Source organism: Pinus tabuliformis, chromosome 7 (assembly GCF_031772625.1).
Source record: "Pinus tabuliformis cultivar Carrire ecotype Pingquan chromosome 7, CPIR1, whole genome shotgun sequence".
Taxonomy (NCBI): Eukaryota; Viridiplantae; Streptophyta; class Pinopsida; order Pinales; family Pinaceae; genus Pinus; species Pinus tabuliformis.
Window position 1 is genome coordinate 743,245,086 of NC_142293.1, and position 13,635 is coordinate 743,258,720.

General features: G+C 34.4%; 1 protein-coding gene across 1 annotated transcript; it reads left to right on the forward strand.

Annotated features, from left to right (window-relative positions):
* The first annotated feature begins 2,506 nt into the window (after positions 1-2,506).
* Positions 2,507-12,463, forward strand: LOC149249673 (NAD(P)-binding Rossmann-fold superfamily protein). Its single transcript, XM_089458758.1, has 8 exons — positions 2,507-2,992; positions 5,316-5,547; positions 8,403-8,482; positions 9,176-9,329; positions 9,610-9,688; positions 11,437-11,521; positions 11,649-11,695; positions 12,044-12,463. Exons 1-8 carry the CDS (start codon positions 2,872-2,874, stop codon positions 12,200-12,202), a joined length of 957 nt encoding a protein of 318 aa, XP_089314884.1. The 5' UTR covers positions 2,507-2,871; the 3' UTR covers positions 12,203-12,463.
* The last annotated feature ends 1,172 nt before the right edge of the window (positions 12,464-13,635 follow it).

The window sequence follows — 13,635 nt, forward strand, 5'->3', positions numbered from 1 at the left end:
GCCTTCCATTTTTCCTATATACCATGGAGATTCGCCCATTTATTATATTTATAAATTTAGGGGGGGTTCTTAAAATTTTCCCTGACTATGAAGACATGAAATATTCAACGGTTTATGATGCCTAGCATTATGTGCTTATTCTTTGTTGTAATCATGCTCTTATGTTTTTTAAGGAATTTCTTTAAGGTAAATATCTGTTGAATAAATGATAAAACAATGTGAGATAGAATCAATGAAGATGATTTTCTCAATGATGATTATGACTAGAAAGGTAACATAGACTACGCATGAAGTCATGGAATCATGGAATCATATGCAATGAGATGCACAATATTATCGCATCCAACAATGGTTTCTTAGTAATGACACATGGGACACAGATAAATGCGAGACAATAGTACACCAAACATTAGTGCATTATGATTAGATTGAAATGTACAATTTTTACAGACACAAGTGTTTCATAGATGTTAATGTTGGAAAAACTTATTAGATTTTTTATAATTAATGATCATTTTTCATTTTTGCCATTGTATCTAAATTAATGTAGATTTTCTTTTATTGGTGTAAAGAGCTTCCCTATTTTCTCATTAATCACTATCATGTAGCGTGACTTTCTCACCTTCCATGGAAAACTACCACGTATGCATTAAACCCCTAAGAATAAAAAAACCTTGATACCATGTTAAAAAATAAAATACAAAAAATAAGAGCTCATGGAAAATGCTTCAACCCATGTTCTACTCATTATATTCATTCTAATAATATAAATATATAATACATGAATAAAACCACTTTTTATGTTTAATTTGCTCTTACACCACCCTATCATAAAAAAATAAATAAAATAAATAGTAATATGAAATATAAACTATACAGACACAAGTGTTTCATAGATGTTAATGTTGGAAAAACTTATTAGATTTTTTTATAATTAATGATCATTTTTCATTTTTGCCATTGTATCTAAATTAATGTAGATTTTCTTTTATTGGTGTAAAGAGCTTCCCTATTTTCTCATTAATCACTATCATGTAGCGTGACTTTCTCACCTTCCATGGAAAACTACCACGTATGCATTAAACCCCTAAGAATAAAAAATCCTTGATACCATGTTAAAAAATAAAATACAAAAAATAAGAGCTCATGGAAAATGCTTCAAGCCATGTTCTACTCATTATATTCATTCTAATAATATAAATATATAATACATGAATAAAACCACTTTTTATGTTTAATTTGCTCTTACACCACCCTATCATAAAAAAAAAAAAAAAATAGTAATATAAAATATAAACTATATATCATAATATAAAATATATAATTAAATAAATAGTAATATGAAATATAAACTATATATCATAATATAAAATATATAAAATTAATATAAGATTTCATGATTATACTAGAGTTATACACTAAAACAATACACAAAGAACAAATTGAATGAATAAACTTATTAATTTGAATTCTTCATATCATACCCCACTTTCACCACTTTCACATGAGTGGTCCCTAGTAGAAAAAGCTGTCCACCTCCAATAATATTTCGTAAGATAAAAGAGTACTTGGAATGTCTTCATTAAAACTATTAACCCAACATTCTTATTAGAAATTTTCCCTATAAAACAATTCTAGGAGTATCCAAGTTATTATTAGAAATTTTCCCTCTAAAAAGGAGTATCCAAATTATCAAATTTGTAAATACATAACTTTAATTATCATAGTAGAAATGATAATTTGTAAATACATAACTTTAATTATCATAGTAGAAAAAGCTGTCCACCTCCGATAATAATATTTGGTAAGATAAAAGAGTACTTGGGATTTCTTTATTAAAACTATTGACCCTAACATTCTTATTAGAAATTTTCCCTATGAAACAATTCTAGGAGTATCCAAGTTATCAAATTTGTAAGTACATAACTTTAACTTATCAAGAGAGGTAGAAAAACCAGAAATAAAAAGACAAATGAGCTTATCAAAAGACATAACACTCTTCTAAGGTGGTATGATATGAGTAAAATGCTGTATAACAACTGTCATTCCTTTATGGAGTTATAAGGTAATGACGATGACCGTCATGAATTCCACGTGCCCTCTCGGCTTAAAATCATTAATATGGCAATGAACGGGAGCCAAATTCGCAGGCAACGACGGTGACCCTTTGCCAATTCTTTCTCCCGTGACTTGATTTCTAAAAACCATTTACAGGTTTCATGTAGCTATGAAAGGAAAGTAATGGTAGTCCGTAAAGGTGGTGTAATTTTTAATACACATTTATCGAGTAAGAAACTTCTGACTTTGAGGATTCCGAATCCCTAGTTTCATAATATCACACGGAAAGTCTTCGAGAATGGCGAGATTGGACCGTGGTAATAAAAGTGCAGTTATAGCACGCGGCGCATTTAACGAATTTCTGTGCTCTAAACCGAGAGATTAGCAGAACATTTACCTGCGAAGTAAATTATTGTTGCAGTGCATTAAATTCTGTTAAAGTCTGAATGGGTACAAGGCCAGCGGACCCGTAAAGGAAGAGTGTTTAGGTGGTGGTCTGTCATGTTTTTGTATATAGAAACTCATGAGGTAAGTGTTTGCAAAGTGTAAAGAGTGTGGGCAGAGTGAGGCACCATCCATGCCGGTAGACTAGGAATATTGAAGGAGAGGAGATATTCATTCATTTAGTGTATCCTTTATCTCGGCTGTGCAAGATCACATATTTCATGCCTTTATTTTTGGTTTTGTTGGTTGGGAGAGCGTTGATGCGAATTTGAGATTGATATATACAAGGATCATTTTATAGCGCCAGATTCTCAACAGAATCCTATTCTCATCGACGATTTGTTGTTACTAACTGTCGGTTTTAATTCAATGATGGGACTTCTTTCGCTTGTAACGGGAAAGGCTGGTTCCAGTGGGTTTGGATCGGCCTCCACTGCTGAAGAAGTTACTCAAGGAATCGATGCTTCGAATATCACAGCAATTGTCACTGGTACAGCAGCTTGCTTGATTCTTTCTCAGTTATAATTTCATGATTTTCTAACTCCACAATCCAGGGAAGGTCTCTGCTGTCTGCTACAGCAGCTTTCTTGATTTTTTTTCCGTTATAATTTCATGATTCTTTAAGTCCAAAATTCAGTGAATGTTTCTGCTGTATTCATAGTGGTGTTTTGTTCAAACATTATCTGCACCATTCCTAGCATTAAGATATCTAACGATTTCAATCAGACTCTGCTATCAATTAAAAGTTGCTTTATGTTGTAATGTTGGTGTTTTACTTGGTTAAAATTTCGCTTCTTCCTCGATCTTGAATCTAGGAAGTTTCAAGGAGGGAACTTATCTTTATAATCGTCTGCAGAAATAAATGGTTACCTGAATAAATGTACAGTGCAGCATTTGTGTAATACAAATATAACGGAGACATGGTTGCCTGAATAAATGTTTAGTGAAATGGTAATTTAAATAAATGTTCAAGTTAAATTGTTGTGTATGCGTTTATATTGTTGGAGAGAAGCTTTTCTTATGACCCCGCTGCCCGGTCAGTACTGATGGCCCCGCTGCCCGGTCAGTACTGATGGGACATAAAACATCATAAAATATATTTATATTTTTTTTCTCATGGAAAAAGTTGTAATTTCTATTAATATTAAGAAATTACATTTTGTAGATGCCTGAGGCATATGTATATGGAGGCATATGTATATGGAGGCATAACTTGCCTATCAGGATACATACAAAAACTTATACTGCTGAATGCTGAACCTCCACGGGATACATACAAAAGCTTATACTGCTGAATGCTGAACCTCCAGGCAGGGAGTCTTTGAGTTGTATCAAAACTACCCTCAACATAGAGAGGGAAAAAGATGCAAAAATATATATATCTTCTCTACGCAGAGAGAGTATTATATATGTCTATACAAAACTGTTGTATCTACAGCCGGATAATAGATATGAGAAAATAAACATGTTTTTTAGAATGAGCTCTACAAAATCATGGGCTTAAAGCCCAATTTGTCCTTGTTCTATAAACGATCTGCGGTAATATTGATGGTGAGTACCATCAATCTCCTCCTGTATCAACCAGACATTGTCCTATAGATGCGTTGCCTCTTGAAAGTTGATCAGCCTCCGAGTTTTGTTCCCTGTAGATATGTCGACAGACAAAAGAGTCAAATATGTCTATCATTCTATGAGCTTCCCCTAGGATATGCCTGAGAGCATATGCATTGCAATGTGATGCATTGTTGAGCCAATTACATACGATTTTAGAATCACCAAATCACTGAAGATGTCTGCAATGATGAGTTAATGCAAAATATATGAGATGTTTTGCAGAGCAAAGTTTGGCAAAATTGTTTGTGTCCATCCCCAAGTTTATTTGAATTTTGAACCAGTAATTTTCATTCAGATATAGAATGGCTCCCCCTCCACAGCCTGCTTCCTGGGCAGAACCATCAAAATATGCCAAGGTTTAGATTTATCAATGATTAAAATATATTTATGTTACTCTGTTATTAAGTGATTTTCCGAGTAGGCTAATTTAGCCCGTAGTTCAGAGTTTTTCCGCTTTTCTGGCCATATTTTCAAGTCAATTTTGAGACCTTTTTCTTCTTTTCTGGCCATCTTCTTCGGTCAATTTTCGCTTAAATTGGATAGGGATTTCTTGAAATTGTACTTTTCAACTGTGAAATCTAAAAAATATGAAAAAGGCAGTTAAATTGCTCTGCCGGTCAAAACATCTGGTTGTGTGTCTAGTGGATTGTTTGAATGTTTCAAATGAGCTTCCAATGCATTAATTCTATGAGTCAATCTTATACTATGAAATTAAGTAATTTTGATCTGGACTGTTGAAACACTTTGGTAATCAAGCTCACCATGAAATACAAAGAAAAATTGGGTTAACTGTATTTTGATCTCTTAGCTGTTGAAATATTCTGGCTGGCAATTAAGATGAGCATGAAATCGTTAGACAGATTAGGTTAACTATGCGAGAAATCTATTGAGGGTGTTTTCAAGAAAATAAGAAGCGTGAATCTTCACAATTTTTATCCCCATTTATGGTAATTAAAAAAATGTCGCTCCTCCCAGGCTTCAAATCACCTTGCTTATCTAAGGGCAATCAGAATAAGAAATTAAGGGCAATCAGAATAAGAAATTATGCTGACTCTGGTTCGAAGCCCATACTTTTCACTGATTTCAGAACTTAAAATCCTCCTTATTACATGAATATGGATTTCTTCGGATTCCAAAGCTTTATACAGAGATAGTCCATTTAAAGTAAGTAGTTTTGATTGATTGTGTTTTGGGTGCAGGGGGAGCGAGTGGAATAGGAGCGGAGACTGTGAGAGTACTGGCACTACGAGGTGCGCATGTGATCATTGGTGTACGGAATGTGGAAGCTGGGAAGGCTGTTAAAGATGATATTCTTAGACAGATTAAGGGCGCTCGAGTCGATGTTTTGCCACTGGATTTGTCCTCCATGGAATCTGTCAAGAAGTTCGCTAATGATTTTCACGCCTTGAACCTTCCGCTCAATATTTTAATGTAAGCCTTTCTTTTTCATCTTTTAGAGTCAAGTTTCACCCTGGTTCTTTAATCTCCATTATATATGTATTAAGAAGTCCTCTGTGTCTTGCTAGAAATAATGTCTTCTAGTGTTGGCTGTGTCGTCGAGTCTCGACCACCGGTAGATAAGTGGGAACTTACCACAGTTAGTCCAGGTTCAAAGTTCAGCGCATTCTTGTATGGGCTTACATGAGAAATCCCGAGAATGGCGTGTCTCATGATTTAGATCCCATGCCAGCCAAAACTGAGGGTAGTTTCTGTACAAAGAGAAAAATAGGGATGCTTTTCTTATGCATTCGCTTATAACGCTTCTTATACTTGTAAGATAATTGTAAGGATTCTCACCGCAATTGTCCCCTTACTATTCTTGCTCATTTTCCTTGTGTATTATCATTCTTTTTCTTTCTCAAGGAGTTTGAACTTAAATTCAAAACACAATCGTCAAGAAATATTATTTCTTTAACTTGACTGGACAGTTCACCTGCATCCTTCCTCGTATCTTAGTGCTACACTGCTACTTATCCTGTAAAATGTGTACAGTTTGAACTTTGCACTAGATAGTTTTTCTTTTACCATTTTGATATTTGGGCGAGGCATACAAACACATTGCTAGCCCTGTCTTGCTTTAATCCCAAATTAATTGCTTACTGGCCAAATCCCTTTGATAGCAGGTTAGAGAATTTCAACTGTCATGATTTGTTTCAATTGCAAAAGTCTCCGTCCAGAGTTGACAGCATCAACTGAGCATTGCCCACTAGTGTTGCCAAATGTTGCGAGTTTTTCAGGTTGCCAGTTTTGCGCAGTTTTTTAGTTTTTCAGGTTGCCAGTTTTACGGAGTGTTTTAGTTTTTCAGGTTTTAATGTCTGGTTACCGAGTTGCGAATTTGCTGAGTTGATTACCTCCATCGGTTTATTGATGAAGCCAAGTTTTGCAATATTGTTGTCCACATCCCCAATTTTTTAGCAAATTGCTAGACTTGTCTTGCTTTGATCCCAAATTAATTGCTTCCTGGTCAAATCCCCTTGACAGCAGGTTAGAGAATTTCAGCTGTTCTCATTTGTTTCAATTGGAAAAGTCTCCGTCCAGAGTTGACAGCATCAACTGAGTATTGCTCACCAGTGCTGCCAATTTTTTTTACTGTTTCAGGTTGCCAGCTTTTCCTAGTTTTTCTAGTTTTTCACCTTTCAGATTCTGGTTACTGAGTTTTGCCAAATATTTTCTTGATTTTCGCTGATTTGTTAAGTTGATGACCCTTCCCGATGTTTTGATGATGCCAAGTTTTGCAATATTGTTGCCCACATCCCTAATTTTATAGCAAATTGCTTGCCTTGTTTGATTGAAAATTATCCATGTGGCTTTATGGATGCATTGCTGATTTTTCAGTTGGGGTTCTCATAGTAGATATGAATGGAAAATAAATGCTTTTATGTTAGCATTTTAAGTACGGTCTAATAGGCAGTTATGGTGACCCTTTTACAGTGGCAACCAACTTTGACTGAAGCGGGTGAGAGCATGCATTAAGTTGTCCGATTGTCCAACAGAAAGGTTTAATCTATGTAATATATGGAGGGTATGCAGTTTCCATCTTCTAATAGCATGGTCAGTCCTACGGTGGAAGTCCTATAAACATTTGCTTGGTGACTTTTAGAGATACTGCTACTTAGAAACTATAATCCTAAGTGAAATAGGGCAAGGCGATACTTTAGATGGAGGTCTGTAATTTGACATCATAAAGAGTATGCGATGGTAATAGTTAACGATTGTGGATTTTGAAAGTACACTCTGGGAGAAATCATAAAAGCACTTTAAGCTGCTTGGAGCTAATCCTTATAGAGGTGATGAGGTTATAGTCTTTTGGAGCTGGGGCTACCTTATTAGATGTAATAACATGATTTAAATCCGACTGTGTTTAGATACATTTTATTGACATCCTTCTAACTCCTTGTGATTAGGAGGGTCTCTACTAGATTCTGTATACTGTTATTTACACTCATTGTGAACTATGTATAGCTGTGATTATCTTGCCTTAATATGGGGTATTTATGAGCCTGCATGTTTAAAAACAGATTGGAAAGGACTTTGCCTTTCAGTTTTGGGTTTTTGGAGCTTGACCTTAACAAGTTCAATTTCGATTTATTTTTATATCCTCTGTTAGTTTTGGGTTTTTGGAACTTGACCTTACCAAGTTCAATTTCGATTTATTTTTATATCCTCTGTTTTCTGTGTCTTTCATCTTTCTGATCATGTCTTGGACCAGAGCATTCTTAATGCATAGTTAATAAAGCAACGTCCATCAGATCCGTCATTTTAACTTATGTTGGTATTGTACTTTTTAAATTTGATTAGCCTTGGTGTTCTTTGAAGTATCTTGAGACGATCAAAATTCTGGTTTCAATAAATATTGCCTTTGTATTCTTATGCACCATAAATGACCATTATTTCCTTCTCATTTTATTGATATGGCTCTCTCCCAATGATTTTTTGATCTTATTTATCAGCATTGGCATATATGCCTGAAGTACCAAATTGCTTATTTTGCAATTTAGGAATAACAGAAGGAATATTGTTGTTAACACCTTTTCCTCACGAGTTGGTTCTATTCGGAGTTTTTATTAGTTAAGGTTATACTCTAGATTTCTTTTGTTGTACAAAATATGCAGTATCATGATACTTTTCATTTGTTACCTCCCCTTATATTCTGGAGTACGTAAAACTGCTTTATGGAGACAAAAGCTTCATATACTAGCATATTAGAACATGCAAAATTCATAGATGTTTGCAATTTAACATGTGACTCCAGAGGTGCCCTTCTAATGTTTTTCTTCTAATTTCAGAAATAATGCTGGGGTTATGTTTTGCCCCTTCAAGCTTTCAGAGGATGGCCTAGAGATGCAATTTGCAACAAATCATGTAGGTATGTTCGGACTTCCAGTTATATATGCTTTTACAGAAAAAAGTTTGTTTCAGATAGTTTTTCATGGTGGCCAAGGGATGATAAATCATGTAAAAAGGAGACAGAGGTAACTATTTGAAGGCATCTGATACCATAGTAGTCATTCCGTAGATAAGCCTATAATCATGCTATTAACATTGTTCTTTACGGAAGGGTGGGTGGACAGTGGCAATTATCAATTATGTCAGCTAACAGATCTCTGCGATTGGGATATGCTTTCTCAAGTTCATATTATATTGCTATTTGATGGTGTTTTCCCGTCTTCTTATGATAATGCTTGGGAAGGCAGTGTAAAATCTTTGGGGTTTGAGAAATTTTAAAAGTTGTTTGAATTTTGGATAATGTACAGCTGGTCAACATATGTTATAAATTCTAGAAAACTACTGACAAAGCAACCAGGATTTGGAGACAAAAGAGTTAAATTTGACAATGGACAGCCTTTAGATACTGAAATCGAGTATCGACAGTAATTCCATATTTAATGAAACGGTCCAAGTGTTTTAAAGGGGCCAGTGGAGCTCTTTTTAAGTAAAACATTTGAATCAAACATCAAAGTTCATAAGTTTCTTATACGAAGCATCGTCATTTATGCTGGAGCATTATCCTATCGTAGTTTTTATAATCAAACCAACTTGATTGGTTCTACTTTTGCAGGCCATTTCCTATTGACAAATTTGCTGCTTGATAACATGAAAAAGACTGCAAAAGAGACCGGAGTTGAAGGACGGGTTGTGAATCTTTCATCCGTTGCACACTTTCTTACATATGAAGAAGGGATACGGTTCGACAAGATAAATGATGAGAGTGGGTGAGGTTATTACTATATATCTTCTCAATTTAGTCATTAACTGGATCAACTTGTTTTATGTCTTCTCAATTTAGTCATTAACTTGATCAACTTGTGTTGTGTATTTAGTATAGAAAGTATAGAATGCAGGATACCATCATACCAGTACTGTATAAAAAATTCTTTCACAGAATAACTAGCCTCTTGTATCAGTTGGCACAAACTTCACATTCCAGCTTTGCATCCAACTATCTCTCATGTATAATATGTTATTGACTTTTAGAAATGTGTTTTGGTTTAGATATTCAGATAAAAAAGCGTATGGGCAATCCAAGTTAGCCAACATTTTGCATGCCAAGGAGTTGTCACGGCGCTTAAAGGTATGGTTCTCACACTTTCTCGAGTGTTTATAGACATGTGGTAACATGTATGTTCATAATCCAAGCGAGCCAACATTTTGCATGCCAAGGAGTTGTCACGGTGCTTAATGATATGGTTCTCTCACTTTCTCGAGTGTTTATATACATGTGATAACCTGTACGTTCACGTTGCATTTGTGTCTCTTGTACAAACTAATGTTTTCTGATATTTTGTATTTTGATAGCCAATGGAAATGCTGGAGAGTGACACTAAATTCTTCTGGATACCTGAAGTTGAAATGCTGGACTGTTTACTAGTGACTAGATATAGATACAGAGAAAAATGCTAAGAGTAGACCTGAAATCTGATGGCCAGTGGAAGGGCTGGGGAGTTGCAGTAAATTGAGAAAAATGCTAAGAGTAGACGTGAAATCTGATGGCTAGTGGAAGGGCTGGGGAGTTGCACTAAATTGTATATACTATAAACACCTAAAAGTGAAATGCTAGACTCGTTACATTAAGTGATTGCTATTACTTTAAATTAGTCCACTGCTTCACTTCACTAGATACAGAGAGCACTAAATTGTATGAACACCTAAAGGTGAAATGCTAGACTAGTTACATTAGTGATTGCTATTACTTTAAGAGTCTAAACTAGTCCACCACTTCACTAGATACAGAGAAGGCCTAGAGCAGACCTAAATTCCTTATCAGTTAGGATCCATGCGTGCTGCACTGAATTCCTTAGAGTTATCGCTGAACCTAATGCATGTAGAGAAACTGCTGCTACTAGGACAAAGGACCTGAATTCTTCTGAAAGGCCGAACAAGAGAATTTCATTACCACCTAACCATATCAGTTAGGACCCTACATGCATGCTGCACTGAATTCCTAGTTGCCTCTGAACCTAATGCATGTAGAGCAACTGCAGCCTCTAGGACAAAGACAACGTTCACTTTAAGGATATTGATGCTCGAGATTCCGAGGGCATCCATTATCTATATGTGGCTTTGTATTCATTTCTTCTGCCAACTACCTTGACGTTTTCTAGAAGCTTCTACCAAACGACGTCCTAAGTTTCAAAAAGTAGTAACAAGACACATATCAATGGCCCTATTGATGATTTTAAACCAGTGATCTTCCTCGTGCACTGTTTCCAACTGAATTGCGGAGGCCTTGTATTGTTGCCACTAGTCTGGAACTGTTTGCAGTTGTGTCCTTAAGTTGAAATAATAGTGGAATATGTGCATGTTCTTTTCAAACACGATTTGCAATTCCAGAGTTAACATCCATTAGTGAATGGGAATTCACAACTACGCAAAAAGTATGAAGTATGAAGTATTATTGTCACGGAAGATTTTAAGAAACTTTTAATTCTCTTGTTAGTTCATTTTCATATATTTGGATTTTATTTTTGTTCTTTAAAGGTTTCTTATATATATAGAAAAAACATGCATTTAAGTAGAATTATAGGGGAATATGTATTATCACTTGGCCAATTCTTTTCGAACAAAGTTGAAAAAAATAGGTAGATGGGTTTTGAACAAATGAGCTAAATGGGGAATATTGAAGTTATATTGAATGGATTGCAAGGTTGATTCCTATACGTAATAGGTTTAGCAAAGTAACCCATAAATGATATCAATACTGGCTTTTGCAGTTTATTGTCTCATGGGTTCAGTTCAGAAGTATAAGGCATCGATTGGTGTTTCTTTCCTCCAGTTGCCTCCCTTCTTCTAGATTAATTATATACTATATTTTTCCTGCAGGAGGAAGGAGCAAATGTCACTGCAAACTCAATTCATCCGGGATTCATTATGACTAATTTGATGCGGCATTCCATGAATCTAATGAGTAAGTGCCACACCGCCATACCAATCTGTCTGTATTCAGGTAACTTCTAATATTAAAATGGGTGGATTCCCGTGGTGGAGGTGGAGGTCTAATCCGTTGCCTCCTGGATGGTTTTGCCTTGGTACAGGATTTTTGAAGTTTTTCTCTCGTTTCCTGTGGAAGAATGTTCCTCAGGTAATGTGTTCTCTAATTTTGTATGCATCAGGATTTTTCAAATAATGAAAGGGCCAAAAGCTATGACACTATGATTTGCAGCTTTTTTACGAAAGCAATTTGCACCCCAAGATGGGCGAAACATGTCTTTAGGAAAGCTCAACCCTCGTTTGGAATATCACCACCCTGTTTCGCTATTCAACCAAGACCTGGTTGACTTGATTTCATGTTTTGAATAAAATGGTTGGTCGAAATAAGTGACAAGCAATGGGGTTCTCAAACAAATGTTATAAAGTCTACAGGTTATTTTGAAAAGAGAGGATGGTGTTAATTGTTCAGACTTGTAAATCTCTGCTTTTGCTTTTGCAGGGAGCTGCCACTACATGCTATGTTGCCTTGCATCCAGACCTGAAAGGAGTTGGTGGCAAGTACTTCGATGATTGCAATGAAATAAACCCAAGCGCCTTTGCCCAAGACAAAGATCTTGCAATGAAGCTCTGGGAATTTAGTATGAGGTTGATCAAATGATTCGTGTATATAGAGAGTGCATACCAGGAACTCGAAGGCAAATGTTTAGCTCCTAATGTAACTCATGATATATATGGCACAACAGTTCTGCTATTAATGTCTCTCAATATATATAATACATGAGTGCACGGGTGAATATTCAGAGAATAGTGGAAGTACTTGCTTTTGCACAAAAGTCTGATCTAATAGTGTGGACTAGGGTGACTTTATGATTGTGTAGTTTGAACTTTGTAGTAATGATATATATAATGTTTTGATCTATTCGACTTTATCATGGATCTTGTGATTGCATGGTAGTTATCTGTGAAACATTTAGTAATGTCTCATAATAGCTTAATCGTAGTTATATTACAGAGGTTTTAAAAATCGAATCGTCTTTTTATGTTTCATGCGTACAATGTTATATCGCTCTAAAATTAGAGATTTATATATTATATTGTGGTATATTTTTTGTAGGAGTTGTCTATAATGCGATTTTTTGGAGATTCCGGTGACGGAATCCAGCAGAAGAAATTGAGGTTAAATCTTGATTTGTTGCAGTTAAAATGGTTTTTTAACTGCATATTTGGATTCAGCACCCTGAAAAACCCCTGCGACGCTTTCATTGTGCAGAACCTAGCTATCAAACTTGCGATTCCAATAAATTCCTGCCGGATTTCTACCGGAAAAACCCGCCAAAAAGGCTTTCAAAAAGTCGCGTTATAGACAACTGCTTTTTGGTAGCTGTTTCAAAATTCCCCTTTACCCATTTTTTTTATTATTATTTTTTTTTAAATTTTTTTAGAAATTATTATTATTTATTATTTGGTTATCTTATTTCAATTATTTTTTTATTTTTCCAATATTCTTATTTATAATTTTATTATTATTATTTATCTTTTTTAATATATATATATATATCAAATTTGTTATTTCAATTTTATTATTATTATTATTATTTATCTTTTTCTTGTTCCATTTATTTTTTACATGGAAATATAAATTGGGATTTGTTATTTCAATTCTTATATATATTCTTCCAATATCCTTGTAAATTGAGATTTCACTATTTTTTTAAATATATCTATATAATAAATATGATATATCCATTTTTATTTTTTTCAATATTCCTACAAACCATTTGGGATTTTTGTTAATATATTTAGATGTGATATATCCAGAATTATTGTTTTATTTTTCCAATATCCCTACAAACAAATTCATTATTATTTTATTTATCTTTTCTTTATTCGGGATATAAATTGGGATTTGTTATTCAATTCTTATATATATTCTTCCAATATTCTTGTAAATTGAGATTTCACGATTTTTTAAATATTTTATATAATAAATATGATATATCCATTTTTATTTATTTTTCAATATCCCTACAAACCCTTTGGGATTTTTTGTTAATATATTTATATAATACATGTGATATATCCAGAATTATT